This window comes from Notamacropus eugenii, chromosome 3 (genome assembly GCF_028372415.1).
Source record: "Notamacropus eugenii isolate mMacEug1 chromosome 3, mMacEug1.pri_v2, whole genome shotgun sequence".
In the NCBI taxonomy this organism is placed as follows: domain Eukaryota; kingdom Metazoa; phylum Chordata; class Mammalia; order Diprotodontia; family Macropodidae; genus Notamacropus; species Notamacropus eugenii.
The window spans coordinates 320,200,801-320,227,980 of record NC_092874.1 but is presented as its reverse complement, the minus strand read 5'-3'; the positions used below and the strand labels follow the sequence as shown (position 1 = coordinate 320,227,980).

General features: G+C 33.6%; 1 protein-coding gene across 2 annotated transcripts in view; it reads left to right on the top strand.

The window, feature by feature from the left end:
• The window catches only part of PRPSAP2 (phosphoribosyl pyrophosphate synthetase associated protein 2), a 65,331-nt gene that overhangs the window by 7,668 nt on the left and 30,483 nt on the right, over positions 1 to 27,180 (top strand). The window contains exons 2-7 of one of the 2 annotated variants that reach the window (XM_072596859.1): positions 9,925 to 10,039; positions 10,231 to 10,382; positions 10,793 to 10,845; positions 15,540 to 15,606; positions 20,336 to 20,508; positions 24,422 to 24,537. In XM_072596859.1, the coding sequence (XP_072452960.1) occupies positions 10,264 to 10,382; positions 10,793 to 10,845; positions 15,540 to 15,606; positions 20,336 to 20,508; positions 24,422 to 24,537 (528 nt within the window). In that variant the 5' untranslated portion in view covers positions 9,925 to 10,039; positions 10,231 to 10,263. The remainder of the gene's footprint in view (positions 1 to 9,924; positions 10,040 to 10,230; positions 10,383 to 10,792; positions 10,846 to 15,539; positions 15,607 to 20,335; positions 20,509 to 24,421; positions 24,538 to 27,180) is intronic. The other variant, XM_072596861.1, reaches the window with a different exon arrangement.

Here is a 27,180-nt window from a genome sequence, read left to right as displayed (position 1 = left end):
GATTTGTCCTCATTTTGGCTCATTGCATTGACCGTAGTTCTTGAATCTTTCATGTTGTCCTATCTGTGTTACAGTCATTGTATAACTTGTTCTGGTTCTATTCACTTCACACTGCATCAGTTCATACAAATCCTATCAGGTTTTTCTGATTCCATTCCTTTAATCATTTTTTGCAATAATATGCCCTTAAGTTTATATACCATAATTTGTTCAGCCATTCTGCAGTTTATCATGACAACCCATTTAGTTTCTAGAGGTTTACCCAAAAAAAGTGCTGCTATGATTAATTGTTGTATACAAAAGTCTTTTCCTTCTGTATTGAATTTCTTTGGGTTATATACAGTGTGCACAATGGAGTAACTTTTCAGGTAGAATTCCAAATTGCCTTGCAGAATGTTTTTACTGATTCACTGCCACAACAGTGCATTATTCTGTTTTTAATCCTTTAGCCCTTCAACAATTATTTTCCTTTTTTGTCATTCTTCCGAATCTAATGGATATAGGTAGAACCTCAGCTATTCTAATTTGCAGTTCTCCTATTAGAAATCTGAAACATTTTTTCATGTAGTTGTTAATAATTAAACTTTGAGAGCTGCTTGTTCATATCTTTTTATGTATTGGGGAATAGCTCTTGTTATATATTTGAGTCGTTCCCTACATATCCTGAATATCAGTTTTGTCTTAAAGAAATTTGTAAATATTTTTTCCCACTTAACAGTTTTATTTCTGACGATTTTATATAAAAATAAAAATTGAATTTTAATATTTCCAATAATGTGTTTCCAAATTAAAGGAAATTGTCATACTTTTGCTTTTTGAAAGGTTTAAGAGACATTTGGAAAGACTTTTTGAAAGGTTTAAGAGAAGTTTTGAATGCATCTTCCTGAGTTCAAATCCAGCCTCAGACACTTACTAGCTATATGACCCTGGGCAAGTCACTTAATCCTGTCTGTCTCACTTTCCTCATATGTAAAATGAACTGAACAAGGAAATGCAAACCACTCCAGTTCTGCCATGAACTCCCCAAATGGGGTCATGAAGAGTCAAACATGACTGAAAACAACTGAACAAGAAGAACACACATTTTAAAATATATTTAAGAAAAAATGTGAAGTGGTTTAGCTTCCTGAAATCAACACTTAGTACTAATGAGCCTATGGCTAACCTATCCTGGATTCAGGCTTTTAAAATTAATGTTTAACCCTTTTTCTTATATCTTCTACCTTTGTATGACATATAACTTTAATTATAAGTGGACAACAGGGAATAGAATTTATCATAAAACAACCCTTTTATTTAGCTTTACTGTATGATGGATGAATATTCACAAAGTAATACTTTATAAATTTGAGTCCCACCTTATGATTTATAGAATGCTTCTAAATAAATTATATTCCTTTGACCCTTAATACCAGCTCTGCAAGCTAGATCATGGATGTATTGGTCTGATTTTATAGAAAGGGAAAAGTTACATGACCACTCTGATAAATAAGTAGAAGAGCTAGAAATGGAACTCCGGTGTTTTCTGACCTTTAATCATACTGCGCTTTTTCCATTATATCACAGGAATCCCTGTTGATTTGGTATTCTATTCTATTCTATTGTAAAAGGTTGGATCTTTATCAGAAGATTTTTGTTGTATGAGCACTGTTATAAGTGATCTTTTTATATACAGGAAGTAGTAGAACAGTTTATAGATGTACAGTTGTACTTTTATTCATTCAATCAGCAAGACTTTATTTGGTGTTTACTATATACCAGGTATTATGGTAGCCCTTGAAGATACAAAGACAAAAAATCCTGGCCTCAAAGAACTTATATTCTGTTGGGAGAAATAATATAAACATAGAAACAAACCATATACAAAGTAAAGGTATATAGTATTTGGTGGTGGTTGGGAGCAGTAGCATTTAGAGAGATCATTGATACATCTCCTGTTGAAAGTATGACTAAACAAAAGTCAGTTAGAAATAATGACAATAATATTCTTTTTAAGAATGTATATTCAGTTGTTAGTGGAACTCTTAAATCTTTGCTTCTGAGTACAAACACGTTTTTTGTTCTCAACACATACTTCCTCCCATCCATGCTCTTCGCTTTAGTTCATGCTATCCCTTGTTCTTATCCAATTTTAAAGTAGAACTCTTCCTGCCTTTCTCTATGCCAATTTTTCTTTATGATAGGCATCCCTTTTTTTTAAAGAAATTTTTATTGATTCCTTTTTTTTTTTACATTGTCATAGTTTTTCCCATTGTCCTTTCTCTTCCCCTTCTCAGAGAGCCATAGTGTTTTTAAAGAAAAAAAGAGGGGGAAATGAGTTCAACTCATGTTGAAAAAATCCAAACACAGGTCTAATAATGTGCAGTGTCTGTGGATCTCCCACATGTCCCATCTCTTCTTCCAAGCTATACTGCCCTCTGTAATTTTGCTATATTTACTTTTTATTTTATTGTAGGTGGTTATTTTTTCCATTTCCATTGTTTTTATTATGTGTATTGTTCTCTTGACTCTCCTTAACTTTACTTTGCATTAGTTCATGTAGATCTTTTCATGCTTCTTTTCACTGTCTCTCCTTAATTTTAAGGAAGCAAGTCACACAATAATGGACAAACTTTTGATATAAACCAGGTATTGTATATCAAGGTTTGAGAGACTCGGTAGTAGATCAGGAGTATCTATTTCCATGAATTCTGCTTGTCCTAGCTAATGAGAGTATGCTTTCTCTTTATCAGTAAACTCACTGGGGTCTCCTGACTTTATTCTCCATACTAACCTACCTGCTAGAAACTTTTTCTTAAACAAGGAGAGGTCACTTTTTAAAAATGTAAACCAAAGTTTTGGATAAATTGAAAAAGCATCTTGGATGTTTCAAAATGTGACCTATAGAAAATTAGAGGCATTGTGCTGATTCAGTAGATACTGCGTGTTTCCTATGAGCCAGATACTATGGCGGCATTTGATAGTACCTGTTTAGGGAGTTTTGTTGTCTAGGAAAGGGTGAGTACCTTCTATCAACGATAAAATAATTTAACTCTTCTTTTGGTTTCTTACCAAAGCAAATTTCATCTCCAAAGTTTTAATTGAATTTGTCTAGAATTTATTAAAGCACCTCCTGTATATGAATTACGATAGGTGTTGGTAATGAGATGAAAAAATTTTTCTTTCCTCAAGGAGCTGGCATTTTGAAAGACATCAGTTGTAGTCTCAGCTCTGCTTCTTAGGAGCTGTGTGACCTTGGGTGAGTCACTTCATCTCTCTGGGGGTCCTTAATTCCTCTTTTGTAAAATAAAAGCATTGAACTACATAATATTCATGATTCCTTCTGTGATGCCTAAAATTCTCTCATAAGATTTTGCAGTAAATATATTATAGTGAGAGCAATTTTTTTGGTGACTCTTTTGCTACCACAGCTTGGCAAAATAAATAATTTAGAATAAAGAATAAAATTTAATTTACCAGAATTATCAGTTCGTTTTAGAGTAGTGGCGGTGAAGTTTATGCACGAAGACAATATTGAAAATAACTACATTATTAAGTGAAGAAGGAAGCAGCCAGAGTGTTGCTATAAAGGAGCTATTGTCATTTCAGTGTACGTTAGCTAATCAGTGTTGTTCATCACACTTGCAGAGTGCAGGAATGTAGGGTACTGAATACTGTTTGTCACACTCCTCCTTCTGTTTCCTATTTAACATGATCAGTCCTGAATCAGAATGTGAACACTTTCTGGACATCAACCATTTCAGACTCATTAAACTGATGGAAGTGTGAAAGTTTAGGATATTTGACAATTTTCATGTCTCCAGAATGTTTCTACCTTATTATAAAACACTAATAATTATAGAATAATCATAGCTGACTACACAAAAATATACATTTTCCCCAATAAGTTATTAATAGAATCTGTTCTTTGTTTTGAATAATTATTTATTAGAAAGTACTGCATAGTCTTGTTTTCAAGGCACTGAAAACATTCTTTTCTTTGTGGGTCAGCATAGATATCACAATTATATTTTCAATATTAATAGGGTCTTGTTACAAATGGAAACTGTCTTGGGTTTTTAAAAGTAAAATTAAGAGGGTATAATTAAGTGTAAATAATTAAAGGGAATAATTCTATGTAAAAGCAAAAGGGAACACTGGACAGTTTATCTGAAAGAAATATATCAGGGTTTGTAGTGGAGTTCTAGCCTTAGTATATGTCAACAATGTGATATGGTAGCCAAAAAAGCTGATTTGATCATAAGCTTTAAGTGGGGCAGAGTGGCACAATGTCCATGTCTGAGGAGATTGTTTTAATCTTGGTCAGATCTTATCTAAAGTTTGGTTTTAAGAGTCAGGAGTTCTAGGAGTCAGAGAGATAATTGCCTTTTAGACCTATCACCAAGCTAGTTAATACTTTGAAAAAAAGTTTTATTTGAACCTTTTCCAAATAACCCCTCCTGGTCATAGACACTCCACTTTTTTAATAACCTGTCTCCAAATTACAGACCTATTGAATCCATTAGACATTTGATCAAAATTCTCAATTTTATTAAAATCTTGTTTTTATATGGCCTAAATTTTCCCCTGTCTGCCTCCCCTGCCTTTCCCAGAAAACTATCCTATATATATTTTAAAGAAGAATTAAAGAAAAAGAGGAAGAAGAAAAATTAGCAAAACTCATCAATATATTGAAAAACAAATGGACAGTATAGGCAGTACTCCATATTAGTAGACTCTTCAAAGGAATGAATGTTAGTATATTTTGATATCTCTTTTTGGGGGCAGAGGAAAGATTATGCTTATTCTTTAATTTGGCAGGATCCTTTTTTTATTGTTTTGTGATAGTTCTTCCTCTTACATTGTGTATGCTTTCTTGGCTCTGCTTAATTCACTGTGTATCAATTTATAAAAGCCTTTCTGTGCCTCTCTTGTGTTGATCGTATTCATTTCTTACAGCACAGTAATGTTTGATTACGTTCATATTACCACACTTTGTTTAGCTCTTCCCTACATGATGGCCATCCATTTTGTTTCCAGAGCTTTACTACAACAAAAAAATATCTGCACACATTTGGCATATGTTGCCTTTATTTTTATAAGTAACCTCTTTGTCATACCTGTACAACTCTTTGTGACCCTATTTGGGGTTTTCTTGGCAAAGATACTGGAGTAAGTTTGCCATTTCCTTCTCTACAGCTCATTTTACAGATGAGGAAACTGAGTTAAATAAGGTTAAGTGAATTTTTGCAGGGTCACACAGCTCATAAATGTCTGAGGCCAAATTTGAACTCAGGAAAATAAGTTTTCTTAACTCCACCTAACTGTCCTTGTTGTGCCTAGCTTCCATTGATCATCATTATAATGTTGTTACTGTGTATAATGTTCAGCACATTTTGCTCACTTATCTTTATATCAGTTCATATAAGTCTTTCCAGGTTTTTCTGAAACTATTCATTTCTTACACCACAATAGTATTATTCCATCACATCACTCATCATAGCTTGTTTAGCCATTCCCCAATTGATGGGCATATTCTCAGTTTCCATTTTTTTGCTATCACATAAAGAGCTGCTGTAAATACTTTTGTGCATGTGGGTCTTTTTGTTTTTTCTTAGATCTCTTTGAGATAGAGAACTTGTAAGTGGTTGTGGCTGGTTCAAATAGTATGCATGTTTTTATAGCCCTTGATGCATAGTTTTAAATTGTTCTCCAGAATAGTTGAACAGTTCACAACTCCACTAACAATGCAATAATGTCTCAAATTTTCCAAATCTTCTCCAGCATTTGCCCTTTTCTGTAATGTTAGCCAATCTTATAGGTGTAAGGTGGTACTTCAGAGATGTTTTAATTTGCATTTCTGTAATCTAAAGTGATTTAGACCATTTTTTTCATGAGTACTTATAGAGCTGTTTTATTCTTCTGAAAACTACCAGTTCATATCCTTTGACCACTTATAAATTAAATGGTGCATGTTTTTATAAATTTGTCTTCGTTTCCTATATATTTGAGAAAAGAGGCCTTTATAAGAGAAATTTGCTATAAAATTTCCCTCCAGTTTCCTGTAATTTTGGCTGCGTTAGTTTTGTTTGCGCAAAACCTTTTTAATTTCATGTAATCAAAATTATTCATTTTACTTTCCTTGATCCTTTCTTTCTCTTGTTTGTTCATAAACTCTTCTCTTATCCATAGATCTGACAGGTAAATTTTTCCATTCTCCTTTCCCCTAATTTACTTCTTATGTTTCTTTTTATGTCGAAATCATATACCATTTTGACCTTATCTTGGTACGTGATGTGAGATACTGGTCTATTCCAAGACATTCCTGCTATGTCTTCCTCAAAAGCATTTCTTTTCTCCATCTTCTCACTAATTACAGCTACCACCATGGTTTAGAACCTCATCTCTTCTGCTTGTTTGCTTGTGCTGGTTTTGGCTTTACTGTTGGTCTCCTTTCTAGTTGCCCACAGGATGATCTTGTGCAGTTTTGGGGAATAAGAATTCACTTATTGGTGTTGCTTCTTAGACTTCTTGATCATTATTCAGTGTGAGTGAGCTTCAGATTTTTACTAGAGTTTTATGTGTGGAAATTGGACACTCTACCTCCAGTTCAGGCAGCCATGTTGGCTGGAATTCTTTTTCCTGTTTTTAACATAAAAGGGTGTTATGTTTTTGTCAAAAGTCTTTTGCATCTGTTGAAATAGTTGTGTGATTTTTATTGTTTTTGTTGTTAATATGATCTTTTATATTTATGGTTTTATTAATATTGAGCAGATCTTACATTTCTGCAGTAAATCCAAACTGGTTTTAATATTTATACTTTCTAATATGTTGTAGCTTCTTTGCTAATATTTTATTCAAACTGTAGATTGTTCTGTAATTTTATTTCACTGCTTAATCCTGCCCTTGGTTTAGGTTTCAGAACCATTTGTCTCATTGAAGCTTGGGAGAAGTTGGAGAAATTGTGTTTCTTTTTTTCCTCTTTTTTTTTTCTGGTATTTATGTAAAAATGGGGCTCTTTGAATATTTGGGAGAATTTACTTGTAAATATATTTGCTCCTGGGGTTTTATCCTTTGAGAAGTCTTTTATAACTTGTTTAGTTTCTTTTTTCTTCTGAGCTTGCATTATTGAGTGATCTGTTAAGGTATATTTTGTGTATTTTTTATAAATTTCATTTAAGTTATCATATTTGTTGGCATCTAATTGGACAAAATAATTTATAATATTGCCTTTATTTTTTTTTTATTTGTTGTGAATTTTTAACTTTTTAGATATCAGCAATGTGGTTTTCCTCTTTTATATTTTTCTTTGCCTAATTTGGCCATGGTTGGTCAATAGAAAATCAGCTCTAATATTATTTACTCAGTAGTTTTTTGTTTTCAGTTCTTTCTCTAATTTGATTTTTAGAATTTCTGTTTTTGTGTTTAGTTGGGATTTTTTTCATATGAAACTTTTCCCAGATTATTAGTTGCTTTGGCCATTTTTTTTGTTTTGTTGAATAAAATTTTTAGAGATACACATTTTCCCCAAGGAATACTTCAGTTGCATCCCAAAAGTTTGAATCTGTTCTTCATTGTTATTATTTTCTTTATTGAAATTACCTAATATAGCTATGATTTGTTTTTGAATTTACCAATTCTTTGGGATTAAATTAGGCTTCATTAAGTTTGTCCTTTCTTCAAATGCCTTTTATTGACTATAATTTTTTATTATTTTATTCTGAATTTAATCAACATCAAAAAGAGGAAAAAATGTTTCTGTTTAAAATATAGAAAAGAAAGTTTATTTGTGAAAATCTGGGTCCATTACATACAGCTTCCTTTTTTAAAAAGTATGTAATAAATTCAGTTATCCTATTTGAAATTTGAAGCTGTCCTACTTACCTGTTTCCATCTGAAATTCCTTCCCTTCTGTGCATTTACAAAAATGTTTCATTGACCATCTTCTTTTATTTTGATTGGTGACCCTTTGCTAGCGTCTTTGTATACCCCTCCATTTTCTCTTCCCAATACAAAAAGAAAAAATGCAATCTTTGTAACAAAGCCTAGACAAGCAAAACAGATACACGGTTTTCCATGTTCCAAAAATATAGGTCTTGTTCTGTACCCTTAAAGTTTGCAAAGTGTTTTTCAAAGGTATCTCATTTGATCCTCACAGCAGTTTGGTGAAATGTGTTCTATTATCCACTTTTTAAATGGTAGGAAACTGGAGCTAACAGGGTAAGTCAGTCCAGGATCACACAGCTACTAAGTCTGAGGCAGAATTTGAACTCAGGTTTTACTGATTCCAAGTCCAACACTCTATCCACTATGTCACTTAGCTATCTAGATTAAAGTTATTAAGTCTTTCAGAGCTATTTTTCTTTGTCTTTTTGTTATACAAATTGTTTTCTTGCTTTGGCTCACTTGATTCTGAACCAGTTCATTCACATTTTCCCAGATTTTTCTGAAAACATCACTCTTGTCATTTCTTAAGGTGTGGTCATATCTCATTACATTAACATATCATAATTTGTCCATTGGAGTATACTTTTTGTTGCATTTGAATATAATTTTTATCACATTTTGGTCACTTGTGGATTTATTTAAATATTTTTACTTTTCTGTATTTTGATGAATTTTTTTAAGTTGCTAGTATGCATGAGAAATATGTATATATTTTTCTTTTTCTATTTAGTAACAGCCAGAGATCTATCATATCTGGCTTTTCCAAAATTCTATTTAGGCCCTTTCTTACTTTTGGAAGGTGAGTAAGAATTGTGTAGATCAGTGGCACCTGTGAGATCCCCTGCTATTCTATATTCCGTTTCACCCTGTAATTTGATTAGCTTTCTTCGTTTATTTCATTAGTTGTATGCCATTAGGGGTGTGTGGGTGTGTATATTTATATTATTAATTATGGAGTCGACATTTAATGCCATTTTCCCTGCTTATCTCTTTAATCATGACTCTTTTTACTCTTCCTTTCTCTGGGATCATAACTATTCTCATTTCCAGAATTCTCAACAAATATACTGAATTCTGTGTCAGCCCTGATTTTTACTTTATATGAATTTTTATTTCAGATGTCTTGTCTTTTAATTCCTTCTGCTATCTTCTTTTTTATGAGTGAGTTCATCCTGCTCATCAGTGGTTAATCGTATGTTACTCCATCATAACCTCCTAACTTTTCTTTCTTTTTCTTTATCCCTTTCTTTCAATTCACACTGGTAATGCATCATTGAAATGATCTGTTTTTATTTCTGTACCTTTCTTTCTTCACCAAGTTGAGATCTTGTCCCCTGGTTCTTTATACTTTTATGTTCTTTTAAAAAAATCTCTCATTTATGATATGCTCTCCAGACTTGGAGCTCATTGTGCTAATCACTGTTTCTTCCACAATTCTGCTCTCGCTGTTAAACATCTCCTTTCCTTTCACTGCCCCCACCTTTTTTATTGTTGTTTCATGTATTTTAACACCAGAGAGAGAGAGAGAGAGAGAGAGAGAGAGAGAGAGAGAGACAGAGAGACAGAGAGAGAGAGAGAGAGAGAGAGAGAGAGAATGTGTGTATGTTTTCAGTCTTCCTTTTGTCAGGTTCCAGTAATAGTGAGGATTATGAGATGCAGTTTATGAGACACCATTCCCAACACCACTTCCTGCATATTTATGTACTCCTTTAGTATACTGCAATTAGGAAGAAAAACTTAGTTTTTCTAACTTATTTCTCCTTTCTTCCCTAGTGTATTCCTCTCTCCCTCCTTATTCTCTGGTCTTCTAAAATAAACAAAATGAAACAAAACCATTTCTGGGCCATTTTTTTGTCTTGTCTTTATCAATTCATTCTCTGACTTTTTTGACACAGTGATGCTATTGATATGTTTAGATAACTTGATAATTTTCTATTTATGGATCAATCAATCCATGACCTTACTTTTGATATTTCCTATTTTTCATTGTTAATCCAGGAAGAATTTTGGTGTTGGAGAATGACAGAAACTCCATTCCTTAATTCAAATACTATTCTGCAGGATTTAAATTCTACTGGTTCAACTGAGCTTTTCTTTAAGCTCTACTTTTCTTGTAAGTTTATAATTTATCCTTCAGAATATTGAGAAATAATAGAATTATTATATTACAGACTTGTAATGAATTTGGTAACCCTAAAGTCCTGATGAATTTTCAACTTGAATTGATGATGACAATTTGCTATTTTAAGAAATGAAGTATTTCATTATATATAGTAACTCCAAGTATATTACATATTTTTCCAGTACTCTAGAAATTGAAAAACCAAGGAGGTTTTGATGTTTTGTGTGACACCTTCTGAATTAGGAACCATCATGAATGTACCGAAGGGTGGCCTGGTGTTGTTTTCAGCTAATTCCAATTCATCTTGTATGGAACTTTCAAAGAAAATTGCTGAGTGAGTATTAAACATGCTGCTACTACCTGTTCAGCAATAACAAACTTAGTAGGTAAAATAGCATTAATATTAAGATTCAAATGACTATTAAAGATAAAATTTTTATAGTTGATCTATTTATTGGTGGCATAGTTAAGTACTATTGACTTTTGAAACATGTATTACACATTCTGACATTTGAGTAAAATAAATATTAGGAATTATTTGTTATTATTTGGAAAGATTAGTTTCACTTTTGAAAATTAATTTTATAATTTACATTCCAGTATAATTTTAGAAAATTTGTTTCCTGTTATATTTAATTTTATCTAGATTTCTACTGTTTGGTCTTTTATGGATTAATTTCTAATGGCAGGAATGTTGGTTGAGTTTTGTGTTTATATTTTTAACTTTTCCCTTCTCTTTTATAGGAGGCTAGGGGTGGAAATGGGCAAAGTTCAGGTTTACCAGGAACCAAACAGAGGTGAGCAACCATGTTATTCTCTTATCCTATTAATTTCTCTGTAACATAGTTGATTGATTCAAATTCATTTTTATTTTATCTTTGAGTTAGTCTCTATTTGAACAATTGATATGAATGTTTTGACTCAATTGGCAAGTCACTTCATCAAGATGTGTTGGAAATCTGTAAGCATTTGTGTTAAGTGACTTTCTGTGTTCCTGGCACTATGCTGGACACTGAAGATAAAAAGACAAAACTTGGAGTGCAGAGACCTATTTTGGCCTCTGCATTCCAAGCCCTTACATCCTATTGGGGAGACCTGTGTATAAATAAGTGAGCAGCCAAACCTACAATTTCAGCAGTGTAGATCCCTGCTGGTTAGCTACCTCCTTTACCAATGCAGATTAGCACTTTCTTTGCAATTTTCCGTACAGAGTTGCTTAGGGCACCAAGAGGTACTACATCATAATGTCTCAGCATCTTAGGAAAATTCTTTGAAGGTCATTTGAAGCCAATTTCATTTTGCTGGTGAAGAAACTATATCACCAAGAAGTTAAGTGACTTGCTGAAGGTTTTACAGCTAGTTAGTATCTGGGCGGAGTCTGAACCCAGTTTACTCTAGCTTCAGTGCCCTCCCCACTACACCGTGCTGCTTTTCCCATTTCATTCTTTAGGCAATTGTTTAACTGGTCAGTTTAGTTTAAAAATAACAAATAGCAAACTGACTGAATTGAACTGTCAGTTTAGTGAAAATGCTTGCATCAACTATGCATTTAGAGAGTTTTAGTTGATTACATTCTTTATCTGCTTTACAACAATTGTGCCATGAATATTAAGAAAATGTATTATCATTTTTTGTAAAATTTTATGAAATTATTTTTTAATGTAGTGGGAAGATTTGGAGTCAGGACCTGGAATTGAATCCTAGCTCTGGTATTTATGACTTTTATGACCTTGGGCAAGTCATTTAATTTTTCTGTGCCCTAGTTTCCTTATGCCAGAAATAGGAATTGGGCTAGACAATCTCAGAGCTCTGAATAATTTAATTTCCTTTAATTTTATTTGGCAGTTTGTGGGAAGAGCTGTTGAAAGTTTGTTTTTTTAAAGCAGCAACTGACTGATTAGGAGGATTAGTATGTGCCTAATTTGAGCCTCACAATAATTCTGTGAGGTAGCTAGTTTTCCTACTTTACAGATGAGGAAACTAAAGCTTCAGTGAATTGCTCTGGGTAAATCAACTACTATTTTTTTACTTAGATATATGAAGACAAACACAGCTATTAAACTGGAGTTGCAATTTGAATTTATGTCTTCCTGACTTTCCAAGACTATTTTGTTTCAGGAGCAATAGGGGACAGGAAGCATGGAATCCTCTTGGGAGACTTAGTGATAAGTCCATGTCAGAGATTAATAAGGGCTTGATTTAAAGTTTTGGAAATAGAACACCACTCTCCCCACCCTCACCCCCTTCCTGCTTTTTAGCCTCATTTTGTGTCTCTTCTTTTTAGAATGTAAACTTATTGAGGCTTATTATATCACTAGCTCTTAACACAATACCTGGCATATTGTAGATGCTTAGTAAATGTTTATTGGATTGGACTGGAAAACAAAGTAGAGATAAAAGCAAAAATGCTGTTTCAGAGAAGGAATCTACAGGACTTGGCAATTAGTTGATTATCAGTTGAGGGAAAGGCAGGAGACCCAAGATGAGGTTTTAAGATTAGGGACTACCTTAGGAAATGACTTATAAACTCTTGATTGCATACTGATACTTGAGTTTGTAAGGGAAACAGTTAAAATGGTCAGAGGTAATAACTGCCTCTTTAAAATTAATTTTATCATCAAAACATCCTCAGCCAAGTAGGTAAACAAAATAATAATCATAAGGAAGTCATAAATTCCAAGCAATAGTTTGCTAAAAATAAGGAATGTATTTATAGGTGAAAAAAAATATTTATTTCTCATCATGTTTTCACCTGTTTTCTGTGTTATTAATATGTTCTAATTGCATCTTTGCTCTTCATTACTTCATATAGGTTTTTCTTTGTATAATTCAAATTTGTTGCTTTGTGGTACAGTAATATTCCATTACAGTGATCTACCACAGTTTAACCATATTTTAATAGTAAGACTCATAGCCTGCTTCCAATTTTTTGCTGTTGCAAATAAAGTCACAATGAATACTTTTTTTGTTCAGATCTGTTATATTATTGGTATAGGGAAGCTTCTGTATGAAATTTTATATTTCTGTATGAAATACAAAATATATTTCATATATTCTGTATGAAATCCTTCTGTTGATGCAGATCACCCATTCAGTAACTTATTGTTTTGGAGAATTGACTGGAATTCTGAGAAGGGGAAGGCAATAAGCATTTATATTGTTGTTCCGTCATTTTTTTCCAGTCATATCTGATTCTTTGTGACTCCATTTGGGATTTTCCTGGTAGAGATACTGGAATGGTTTGTCATTTCTTCTCCAGCTCATTTTACAGATGAGAAAATTGAGGCAAACAAGGTTAAGTGATTTGCCCAAGATCACATAAGTAGTAAATGTCTTAGGGCAGATTTGAACTCAGGAAACTGAGTCTTCCTGGCTCTAGGCCCGACACTATCCACTGTGCCACCTAGCTATTCCAAGCAGGCACTACACTAAGTGATATATAGATAATATCTCATTTGAACCTCACACTAACCCTTCTAGGTAATTGTTATTATCTCCATTTTTTAGTTGAAGAAACTGAAACAGAAAGAGGTTGTGATTTATCTAGGGTCACACAGCCAAGTGTGGAGGGCAGATTTGAACTTTGGTCTTCCTGACCTTCAGCCCCAGGGCTCTTTTCTCTGTGCCACCTAGCTTACCTATGATGACGTGCTCATGGTGATAAAACCAGTGTGTTTTAGAGACAGGATTTGAATCTAGATAGTCCTGACTTAAAAGCCAATTCTGTGTCATGCATGCTTCTTTTTACTTTTGTCTATAGACATTTTTTTTCTCAGTAATACCCTTAATTTATGGCTGTAACATTACTTTATTAATGGGCATGCTCAGTTTTGTACCTATGATGCTATACTGCCTTCCATAAGATTGTGTCAATTCATAATGTCACTGATAGGTGGAGTTTGTGTTTTTCTCACACAGCTCTATTAGCATTGAATTTTATGATTTTTAAATTTCTCATTTTAAGAGACATAAGGTGTGTTAACCTTGAGGTAATTTTTTTGCATTTGTTGGGGTGTGCTGTAATTTCTATCTTGACTCTCTCTTTACTCTCTTGGTATTGCTAGCTTCCATGGAGTTAGCCCATCTCTATTCAGATAACTTCCCAATCTAATCTCTTTTGCCAGTCTTGCTTACCAATTGCCTGTTGGATATTTTTGAATGGATTTCCAATAGTTGTCCTAAACTCATCATAGGGAAAACACAACTCACTATATTTCTTCCCAATGCCTTTCCTCTTCCTAAGATCCATGGCTATATTGGGAGTACCACCACCCTTTGAAGTCACCCAGGTTTGCTACCTCAGAATTATCCTTGACTCTTGCCTCTCACACCCGCATCCAGTCAGTTACCATATCTTATTGATTCTACAAAGACTGGTTGTGGTCTGCTAGTTCAGGTAGATCTTAACATTCACCTGAAATATGGCAGTAGCCTTCTGAAAGAGTATCTTGATTGGTTTTCCTCCCTTATAGTTTCTCCTCTCCAATCCATTCTCCTCCACACTGCTGCCAAAGTTATGTTCCTAAGAACAGATTAATTGGGGGTGAGGGGTTGAGGGGTTGGGGGAGGGGGAGAAGGGGGTCTTTTTAGTTTATAAAGCCCTTCAAGGTCTTGCTCTAGGCTGCCAAACATACAAATAACAAAAAAGATTTGTTTATGAAATAATGAACTCTTATCTCTTAGAATCACTACTCTGCTTTAAGGTACAGCTCTTATTACCTCTTATGGGATTCGTGAGTTCCCTTTCTTGCTCTTCAGCCCCCCCATGCTCATTCCCTTCTTCCCATAAATTTATTCGCATTTTGTACTTAGCACTATCAGTGTTATGTTATTTCTCCCTTGTAGACTGTAAGCTCATTAAAAGCAAGGATTATTTTTTGTCTTTGTATCTGACACCTAGCACAGAACATCTGGGCCTTCAAAATTGCTTATTCAGTGAGTGAATATATTTAAACAAATTTTGAGCATTAGTAACCACTTGTATAACATAGTAACTGTGATAACACTTTGTGAAATACTTAGTTTTTCTGTCCTGGAGAGTTTTCAGCTTTTTTCTGTTACGTGGCTAAGGGCATCATGCTGTAATTAAGTAATGGAGAGGAATTGCATGATCCCCTTTGTCAGAAGTGAAGAATCTTCTCTAATGAGTAATTGAGTTAATCTTTTTCTCCTGAATATAGAAAAAATGTAATTATAGGGATAGGGATTGGACTTCTGATTTCATTGATATAGGGAGCTCTTCCAGATGAAGAAACTCTATAAATCATATCGGTACATTCTTTGCAACAACACTATGTACTTAAATTTCCATAAAAGTACTATGATAACTATAAGATTATGAATCATTTATTACACTTATAATTTCCATATTTCTATATTGTACAATTTCTACACTATATTCTACTATATTTCTATATTGTATAATAGAGACTAATCCTAAAACTGTATTTTTGAAAGTAGTATTAAACTCTCTGCATTTTTTTTTTATTAGAAACAAGAGTTCAAATTCAGGAATCTGTCAGAGGAAAAGATGTTTTTATCATCCAGACTGTTTCAAAGTGAGTAATGACTGGCATACATATTTTAGTTACTACTTTGTTTAGTGTTGCACACTAGCACTATAATAATAAAATTTTCATCTTAGAGAAATTATGACTTTTGTTTTAAGAAATGGGGGAAAGAGACACTATTAAATGCATTGGTGATACATTGTTTGCATTAAGTGGAGCTTACATGCATTCTGTTGAATTTTGTACTATAATTATATATAAATGTCTGGTTTGTTTTTTTTTTAACTTTTCAGTTATAACATTGTTAATTGGTGCAGGTATTTGGGGTAGTATTTACTAATTATAATGTAGTTCACTAATATCTCAGAATAAACAGCTAGACCCTGAAGATAAATAAGGTTGTTTTATCCTGTCTTCAAGAGTAGAAATGAAAGCAGTTGATTTCTTGTTTCTCATTTAAAACATTCATTTAGAATCATGTTTACCTTAGCACTGGGGTGAGATTACAAAAGAACGTGCTGAAGCAGTGTATGTTTCACTGTGTTGCTGTACTTCATCCTTATTTTGGAATTCTTTTATAATATAATCCCAGATATAGTTATGGAAGGCTGTGATGTTGGACCTGATAGTTTGACTTTGGAGTTTAAACCTACTATTTTGAAACATATGGGACAGTTCATTTAAATCCATTTTTCCTTTTTTGTTGTTCTTCTGAATACATATATCTGCATGTCATAAGGTACCTTTTCATATGAATTGTGCCTTATTCAGAGCAGTGATTTAAACAAAAGCCTACTTAATGTTGCTTATTTATTTGCTGCATATTTGCTTCAAGTTCTGAAAATTGGAGCATCTTCCATATGAATGTATATACACTGAATAATGTTGAAAGAGTGTGAGGAAGAAATAGTTGTGTAAAATAGTCTTTATGCCATTTTAGCTTATTTTTATTTTTACACGATTTTACATCATTTCCATATAGTGAAATCTTGATCCTGGTCTTTCCGTCATTGGAGTAAAGTTTCAGATATTTTTTATTGTGTATGAATAAAGCTGTAACAGTATCCCTTGCTGGTAGTCACATCCTTGAGAGATTCTTTGAATGTGGTTTGATCCATCCATAAGCACAGTATCCCTAGCCTAAATTTTTAAATTTTTACTTTTGTGATAATGCAGAACACCAACCACCCCTTTAGGATAGACAAGAGTTCTTAATCTCTTAAAATAGGATTCAGGGGCAAGAGGCAATCGTCAGGAAATGGATTTCATAGAACAGAATTTTTTAGCTTTTTTGTGTTGTGAACTCCTTTGGCATTTTGGTGAAAATTAAAGATTCTTTCTCAGAATATTTTTAAATTCAAAAAATTAAATACATAGGACTACAAAAGAAATAGATTATATTGAAATAGTTATCATATAGATATCTTTGCGGGGGAGGGGTGAGGCAGTTGGGATTGAATGACTTGCCCAGGGTCGAACAGCTAGTAAATGTTGTGCCTGAGGCCCGACTGGAACTCAGGTCCTCCTGACTCCAGGGCCAGTGCTCTATCCTCTGTTCTACCTAGCTGCTCCTCAAAATATTTTTAAAAACAAGTTAATTGACCCCAGGTTAAGACCCAGGGGATAGGGGGAGCTAGGAGCACAGTGGATAGAGCACCAGCCTTGGAGTTAGGAGGAACTGAGTTCAGATCAGCCTCAGACACTTGACACTTAATAGGCTCTGTGACCCTGGGCAAGTCACTTAACCCCAGTTGCCTTGAGAAAAAATCAAAACCCAACAGGAGTTAGCAGTTGACCTCATGAGTAGAAGTGACTCTGGTTGTTACCTGTCTCAAAGCCAATAAATATGTTGTTCAAATATAAATTTGTTTTTTAAAAAAAGAACCAGAAGATAGAGAGACTGAAGATTGCTGCCTCTTTATACCTGCTTTTCAGTTCCTCTTTACTAGTCATTGCCACAAAGGCAAGGTGCTGAGTTGATAGTAGAAGTGGGAACCTTTGTTTATGAGGCATATTTATGTAGCATGTTTGTTGTCATGTTAATTGTTATCTAAAGGTATGGCCATGTGACAGATGGAATAAAGAAAATAAACTAATTAAAGAAGAGCAGCAAAAACTCCAAAAACAAGATTCAGGCATCTTTGGAAGAACTCAAATCTTATGATGTCCAACCTGATGCTTTCTTCCTGTGGTTATTTTTTGACCCCTACTTTGTATTTCTTAATATTTCCAAATCTTTCTAGTATTTGCCCTTAAATTTAAGTTTGTTCCAACATTCTGTTATTTTGGCTTTGCTTTTATTTTGTTTGATGTATTGATCCTGACGTCAAAAAACATCATCTTTGTGTGCCCTTTGATTTTCTTAACATACTCAGTTTCTTTTGCAATCTTTCGTGTTATATCTTTTGTGTTCTTCTTAATCCAAACCTACTGACAGAGCTGTTCTCATCTTAAGTCCTCCTCTGAAAACTTATTTTGGATTTTCTCAAAGATAAACAGGGTTGCTATAAGGTTCCTTATCCTACAACATTTTCCCTTATGTTCTTTACTGAATTTTATTTCTTCTGCCTCTTCCTTAGTCTGCAACATTCTCCTTTATGTTATCTATGTTTTAAAAAAATTATTGATGTCTTTTTTTTGACCCATCACACTTTTTCCTAGGATCCTTCCTTCCTCTCCCCGGCCATCTCATTAAACAAATAATAATTTTTTTAAGACAAAAAGAAAGAAGAGTAAAAAATCAGCACAACTGATGAAACACTTTGAAAAAGTCTGAAAACTGGTATCATGTGTAACACCTATGACTCTCCCATCTTTGCAAAGGGGTGATAAAGAACAAACATATCCCATGTTTGTTCTTGATCATTTTTCAGCATTCATCGTTTTTACATATACATACTCATACATATGCGTGTGTTACTTCCATTTACATAGCTGTAGAAATTGTGTATGTTGTTTTCTGGCTCTGCTTACTTCCTTCTGTTTATTTTACTTTGCTGCTGCAGATCTTCCCAGGTTTTTCTGTATCTGTCACATTCATTTCTTGTCACCCAATGATATTCCCTTACATTGATGTACCAGTTTGTTTAGCCTTCTCCAACCAGTGGGCATCTACTTTGTTTCCACTTCTTTCCAACACCCCAAGTGCTAGTATAAATATTTTGCTTTATATCAGGATGCTCTTCTTATCCTTGACCTCCTCCTTGTCCAAGGTTATGGACAGTTTATTTGCATACATTTCCAGATTGCTTTACAGAATACTTGTACTGATTCACAGCTCCACCAACATTGCATCAGTGTGTCACAACTTCTTCCAACATTAACTATTTGCCATCTTTTGTCATCTTTGCCAAGTTGCAGGGTGTGGGAGTGACAGTTCAGGATAGTTTTGATTTGTATTTCTCTTAATAGTGATGTGGAGCATTCTTTCATGTAGTTGTTAATGCTTTGTCGTTCTTGCCCTTTTATGTTGAGGAATAACAATTAGTCATACCTAAGTGTATTCGTTGTTTACGTATTCTATCAGAAAATGGCTACTCGTCTATGAATATATTTATTCTTTATTTGACTTGGATACCCAGCCCTCATCAGAGAAATTTGATACAAATTTTTTCCTTGCCTTTGACCACTTCCCTTATCTAGTTGCACTGATTTTGTCTGTGCAGAAGCACTTTTCAGTTTCAGGTAACTTTGTTGTTACCCCTTTTATCTTTCGTAATGCCCTTTATCCTTTTTTTAGTTAAGAGTACCTCTTCTAGGGGATGTGGGAACAGGTATACTAATATAGTGTAGGTGCTATTATGAACTAGACTAGTTCTCCATTCTGTAGAGCAATTTAGAACAATATCCAAAGGATACCCAAAGGACTACGAAATTGTGCCTATCCTTTGACCCAGCAGTACTGTTATTGGTCTGTAGTGTAAGGAAGTCAAAGGAAAAGGACCCGTGTGTGCAAAAATATTTGTAACTCCTCTTTTTGTGGTAGTAAAGAGCTGAAAAATGAAGGGATACCACTAGATTGGGTAATAGCAGAAGAAATTATGGTATATGAATGTGATGGGATTGTGCTATAAGAAATGATGAAGAAAAACCTGGGAAGACTTATATGAACTGACACAAAGTGAAGTTGTCAGAACCAGGAGAACAATCTACAGAGTAACAGCAGTATTGTAAAGATAATCAACTGTGAAAGACTTAGTAACTCTGATCAACACAGTGACTCACTATAACTCTAAAGGACTCATAATGTAAAATACTATCTACCTCCAAATAGAAAACTGATGGGCTGAGTCCAGATTGAAATATTTTTTCCTTTCTTTATTTTCCTTGCTTTTTCTCCCTTGAAATATGGCTAATGTGTAAACATGTTTAAGGTATCATAATTCTTGCCTTCTCAGTGGATAGTGGAGAGGTGTGAGGGAGGGAGAGAATTTGGAACTAAAAAGAAAAATTAATAAATAAAAAACATACATCTCCAATATATAACTGTGAGAGGTATATGATCTGTTTCTTTTCTTATTTTTTGATAATATGATCTTTAATATTAAGGTCATGTATCCATTTAGATATATTGTAGAGTATGGTATTGGTCTAAGCCTACTACTTTCCAGTCTTTCGTTCTTTCTTATCTTTTAGAATTTAAGTTCCAGAATAGTAAATCTTTTAAGCGGTATTTTGTAGGTACTTTGTAACTGTGAAATATTAATAGATGTTTTATTGAATATAGTTAATTGATTTTTAAAAGTACAGATATAAAACTCAAAATCTTTTAATTCAGGGATGTGAATACCACAGTCATGGAACTCTTGATCATGGTGTATGCCTGTAAAACATCCTGTGCCAAAAGCATTATTGGAGTGATACCCTATTTTCCGTACAGCAAGCAGTGCAAGATGAGAAAAAGAGGCTCCATTGTTTCTAAGTTATTGGCTTCAATGATGTGCAAAGCTGGTAAGAGCAATGAATGTTTGGCATTATTCTGGAGGGCTTTTTGGTTGTTGTTATCTTTGTAATGTATCTTTGTCTTTATAAATTAAAACATTTATATGGACTTTATTGGAACAGAATGAAAAATAATGAAATAGTCACAGTAACACATTTTAAATTAACAATAATAATAACAAAGAATTTTCTTTTCAAGAAAATGAATAAAATATTATATAAGATACAAAATCCTTCTGCTTTCCTCACCACCTTAAAATGCTCTATAAAAAACAAGGGAAAGAAAATACTTAATGTAATGGGAAAGGCATATAAAAGTAATTCTTTTTTATTATTAAGTGTTCTTTTCTTTTTAAATTTTGAGTTCCAAATTTTCTGCTTCCCTTTCCTTCCCTCCTTTATATTTTAGTAGACCTTGGAATTAATTAATCCAGAGTCTTGGTCAGCCAGACTAATGGATGGCGTAACACACAATTTGGTAGTTTGGCTTTATTTCACTTCCTTTTTTATGTGTCCAATTTACAAAAGCTACTAATTGATTTAATAGACAATTTGATTTCTACCTTTCCCCCTCAAATCAGTGCATTTAGTGAGCATCTACTTGGCAGTAAAGAAAAGATCAAAGTGTAGAAAGAACAGAAACATAATTTCAAAGCATTTTTTACACCTTCATGTTATATAGTTTTACATAGTTTCTCTTAAACCAGGCTGTTTTTCCTTCCGTCCCATTTTCTTCTTTCTTTTCCTGCCCCTCCTCAAAAGTCTATTTTGCTTCTAACCATTTCCTCCCTTAATCTGTCCTTCCTTTTATCTTTCTCCTCCCTCTCCTCTTCCTTTCCCTCCCCCTTTCTCTTATCTCCTTCCCTTTCTACTTTCCTATTAGGTAAATCACATCTCTATACACAACTGAGTATGAATATATATTCTTCCCTCTTTAAGCCATTACTGATACAAGTAAGGTTCCAACATTGCCTGCCACCTCCCCCCATTTTTCCCTCCATTGTAAAAGCTCTTCCTTATACACCTCTTTTGTGTGAGAAAAATTTCCCCATTCTACTTCTCTCTCCCCTACTTCTCCTGGTGCATCTCTCTCATTTTTGGAGGGGATCATTCCATCATAATCAACTCACATCCATGCCCTCTATCAATAGAAAATGCCTTCTAACTGCTGTAATAATGATAAAGTTCTTAGAAGTTACATGTGTCATTTTCCCATATAGGAATGTAAACAGTTTAATTTTATTGGGACCCTTAAGATTACTCTTTCATGTTTATCTTTTTATGGTTCTCTTGAGTCCTGTGTTTGAATGCCATATTTTCCATTTAGCTCTGGTCTTTTATCAGAAATGCTTGAAAATCCCCTATTTCATAAAGTACCCATTTTTTTTCCCCTGAAGAATTATATTCAGTTTTACTGGGAAGGTTATTCTCTATAGTTCTTTGCCTTCTGGAATATTATATTCAAAGCTCCTGGAATATCATATTAAAACTCCTGTAATGTGGAAGTTGCTAAATCTTGTGTTATCTTGAATATGGCTCTACAGTATTGAAATTATTTCTTTCTAGCTACTTGAAGTATTTTCTCTTTGACTTGTGAGCTCTGGAATTTGTATATAATATTCCTGGGTATTTTCATTTTGGGATCTCCTTTAGGAAGTGAATGGTGGATTTTTTCAGTTGCTGTTTTACCCTCTGTATCTAAGATATTGGGGCAATTTTCCTAATAATTTCTTGAAATGTGTCTAGGCTCTTTCTTTGATCATGGTTTTCAAGTAGTCCAGTAATTCTTAAATTATCTCTCCTGAATCTATTTTCCAGGTCAGTTTTTTCTTACAAGGTATTTCAAAGTTTCTATTCATATTCTTTTGATTTTGTTTTGTTTCTTGAAGTCTCATGAAGTCATTAGCTTCCACTTGCCCAATTATAATTTTTAAGGCATAAAAATTTTCTTCAGTGATATTGTTACCTCTTTTATTTGGTCAATTCTTTTTTTTTTTTAAAGGAATTCTTTTCTTCAGTGAGTTTTTTGTACTTTTCCATTTGAGCTATTCTGCTTTTTAGAGTTCTTTTCTTCAGTGGATTTTTGTGCCTCTTTTACCATTAGGCCATTTCTGATTTTTAAAGTGTTATTTTGGTTGTTGGCTCATATTATCAGCTTATTTCTTGACTTTGAATGTTATGTTAAAGTTGGGCTCTGCTGACCTCAGGGTGGAGAGACACCATGCCAAGCTTCAGGCATTTTTGTTTTCAGAGGTGATTTTGAGGGTCTGCAAGTTTTTAGTGCTTCCACAGTGGTGTGATGCAGGGAAAAGTGTACTCACTGCTCTCCTAGTCTTTACCCAGAAAAGGCCCCTGGGCCCCTGCAATCACAGGTGCTTGCTGTCCTCTTTGCCTTGGAACTGTAATCAGGCCCCCTGCTCCCTTGTGACTGAGCCCTAGCACTCCTTTCCTCTCTAGAACTACATAAGGCCAATAGAGTTGCCGGTCGTTGCCAGCTGTACCTAGTGCCAGCAAAGGTCCTCTGTAATCTCTTTTTCACCAGTTGTCCAACCCGCTTAGGGTCTCTAGGCTGAGAGCTCCTAAAGCTGCTGATGCTACTGCTGTTACTGCTGCTGTTTGTCTGGACTCCACACAGGCCTCCCTCCACTCGTGTCGCACACAGACTTCTGCTGATCCCCTAAGTTTTCTTAGGCTGGAAAACTGTATTACCCTGACCTTTTGTTGACCCTGCTGCTCCAAAATTTGATTTGAGGTGTTATTTTAAAGTTGTTTGGAGGGAGTATTGAGAGAGTTCTGCTGAGTTGCCTCTACACTACCATCCTCTACAAAGACAATTCTTAAGTATTATATCATATCATATGTTATGGCTAACACCTGATGATGCCATTTCCCCATTTGAGTGATTTCAGTCTTCTGGAAGGTAGAATTATTTTTTCAGTCTTGTGCTTGTGTCATTTTCTTTTTACACCTTCCTCTCTGTGTTAAAGTTGTATCTTATTTTGGTTCCCTTGACGACTTCTAGTCAGTATGGCAAATTTGTAATGTACAAAAGATCAAAGGAGCATGATTTGCAAATTGTATCATATATTAACCAAAATTCACACCCTAATATTTGTGTTGAATCAGCAGAAGCCATCTAGGTGCTTCTGTGGAGGTTTTTTTCATCATGTGATATGTCTTTGTCAAGTTCCAGACTAACAATATCAAAAGGTATTGGATTTGTTAAAAACTGATAACCCCAAGGTGGCACAAATAAGATTTAGTCTGTTTCTAAAAAATTTTATAAAAATGATCTCATACTTCTGCCTTCTCCCCCCCAAGCATTTTTACATCTCCACTGGGTACATGCTGCCTAGTGCTGCCAGCTCTAATCCATGGTTACATGAGTGATTGTGCCTCTCTGCCTCCCTTCACCATCCCATCCTCATACCATCTGCCTGTCTTTCACATTTGTCTTGGTACCCTCTGTGCCCAAAATGAAATTGTAGCCCCATTTCTCACTGCCATCGTGGGTTTTCCTGGCAGGTACCTAAAGAACTGGGCCTGCCTGCCCCCTGTTTAATAAATTAATTATCAGTTAATTCCCATTCCGCTGGTTATCAATGCACACGTTCTTTAAGGGAGCACCTGAGAATAAGGTCTATTTAGTATTGGTTGGTAACTTATTTTTCTTTTAGAATTGACCTTTGAAATGAGTCTTGCGTAGTTTATTATGAAAACTGTAGGGTAAAGAGTTTGTGTTGATATGACTATTAGTCATTTTTCTTAATATTGTCTTGGATATTTTAAGTTTTTTTATTTAAAAGAAATGTCTGTTATATTATCTAAAAGGAGAAAATATAATATACTTAATCTTTCTTAATGCTAGAGCATCATTTTAAGTGTTCCATTTGTGGGCCTTATATCTACTTTATTTTCAAAGGTTTGACTCACCTTATCACCATGGATTTACATCAGAAAGAGATACAAGGCTTCTTTAATATTCCTGTTGATAATCTGAGAGCTTCTCCATTCTTATTACAGTACATTCAAGAAGAGGTGAGTTAGCTTAAACTTCATTATTCTTTTAGAAAAATAACATCTTTAAATTTGAAGGGTAATTTTCACCTTCTGTGGGTTATTAAACTGCCTATTGGAAACAAAACTTGACATGTTGTGTTGGAATACTTTTCTGTTGTAAAGTTTTTCATTAAAATTGACCTTTTTGGCCTGATTTTTTAAAAAAGAGTATCCTAGATTTTATACATTTCACTTGCCATTTTATCCTTTACTTGTCATATTTTTGTGTGAAATTTTAGAGTACATGTTTAAGACCACAAATTTCTGATTAAAGGTAAAATCATTTAACTCATAGAGAAAATTTAATGTAAAGCCTCATAAATGAATAACAATTTAGGTTTTTTTGTTAGAGGGGAAAAAAAGCTGTGTCTTTAAACCTTTCGTAATAAAAGGGAAAGTAAAATTAGCAACATTCTTTTTCTTTATTATTACCAACTAGCAGGGGGAAAGGATACAAAAAGGATACTAGGAGAGAGATGGACATATGAAGAAAACATAAAGAGAGATGGAAAGATTTGTGAAAAAAGGAGAAACAATTATTAAGATCCGCTTCAACATGCAGCATTGATTCGCATTTGTATTGTGCTTTAAAGCTTACAAAATATTTTCCTCACAACTACCCTGTGAGCTGGTAAAATATTATCCCAATTTTATAGATAGATGAGAAATCTGAGGCTCAGAAAGGATCAATAATTTGCCCCGGGTTATTAGACATCTTGTAAGTGTCAGACTGAAGACTTGGACGTAACTCTCCCGACACACGTTCAGTTTCACAGAGTAGCGTCTCCATCTTGTACCCTTTCTGGGTAATACTGCTGAGCACTTAAAGCTAAGTGGTGGTGGAAGTAATCATACTCTTGGCATTTGCCTTGTGAACCCGGGGAAATTAATAAGAAAGGGCTTATTACTCATTAGTGGAAAAATCACCTTCCAGAATCCAGTTTTAAGTTTTTCTGAAGCAAGAACTATTTCTACTATTTTGTAGATTCTGTGCAGCCTGTTTGTTGGATTAAAGTTGTGTTGTTTGTGTTGTTGAACCAGGTGACCAGAGCTTAAATTTGTCTTTGATGTTTTAGGCTATACAAGTTCCTGTTTCAATAAATTATCAATTAGTTTGATGCTTGAAAAAATCATTTGAAAATTTTATCAAGCTAGGCACCACTTAATCTAAATATGAAATACAGAGTGTCATAAGTTCTAGTGCAGTTTTAAGTGATTAAGGCTGAAGATTTTTGGGACACCATATATTAATACACTTAATGTAGATAGAGATGCTCCTAAAAAATAGTTTGTCATCTGACTCAAATTTCCTGATATGTAATTTGAAAATTGTTCATCATTTATGATTTCTGTTTGATAGTGGTTCCTAACATTTTGTTTTAGCTATAATGATCCATAAATATGCTCTTACATGTAAGGCCTTAAGTTTACTGTCAGGTCCTAAAAGAGTTTAGTAATCGAAGAAATATTGTGAATTTTGTGATTATTTTATTTTTCATTTTAATCAGTATTTGCAGGTTTTATATATTTCCATTTTCATGCATCTACATGTCTCAAATTAGAAGTATATCTACTTAAATTTTTTTAAAAAAGAAGATAGGCATTGGTAGCTCACAGTAATATTTTTCTTTTAAAATTATTGTAAGCAATATTAAACACTCACCCATCCAACCAATTATACTTGCTTTGCAATTATTTACATGTAAAATATTTCAGTGAATGAAGCATCATAACTTTTTACTCATTCTCTTATTACATTTCTTTGTTCCTACTTTTCCCCTCATGTGGTTGTATTTAATAATTGGTCTTCTGAAGGGTTTTTTAAAGTTTTCATTATTTTGTCTTAGATTTCTTTCTATTTCTTATACTTGTTTTAACTTAATTGTATTATAATACTCCACTCTTGTTAACATTCTACAGCATATTTAAGCATTCTATTATTGGACATTTAGATTACTTCCAGTTTTTTTGTAATGACAGATAAATTGGCCAAATTTTTTTCTTTTTTTGCTCAGACTCATGAATAATAGAGAAACATATTAAAACAATGCTATAGTATCATCTCACACCTATCACAGGTATCTTCTTTTTTTTTTTTTTGCAACCCTCTCTCAGTGTATATACTTCCAATAGATGTATGTTGAGGACAAAATTATTTTTGTCAATTACGCAGAATAAACTTTGAAATTAATTTTTAAATGATTCTATTATTGTTCTATAAAGCTACCTACATTAGTTTTATATTTGTAGTCTGGTGGGTGTGTAGTAGTACCTCAGCATTGTTTTAGTTGGTATGGTTTAATGTTTAGCATTTTTTCAAGTGATTATTGACAATTTATTTCCTTTTTTTGGGGTAAACTCATGTCCCTGAATCATTTATCATTTAGTATTGTGTTTGTCTTTTTTCTTTTTTAGCAGTTAGATGCCATGTTTTTAATCTTTCAAATATGCCACAAATATTTTCCAATCTGTTTATCTTAATTATATTGTTTTTTTAAATATAATCAGAACCATCTGTTTTGTCCTTAATGATCTCTTCTGTTTATTTAATAAAATGAGTCATCTCCCTTCCTTGAGATAAATACATTATTCTATTTTTATATTATATTTTTTGGTTTTTAC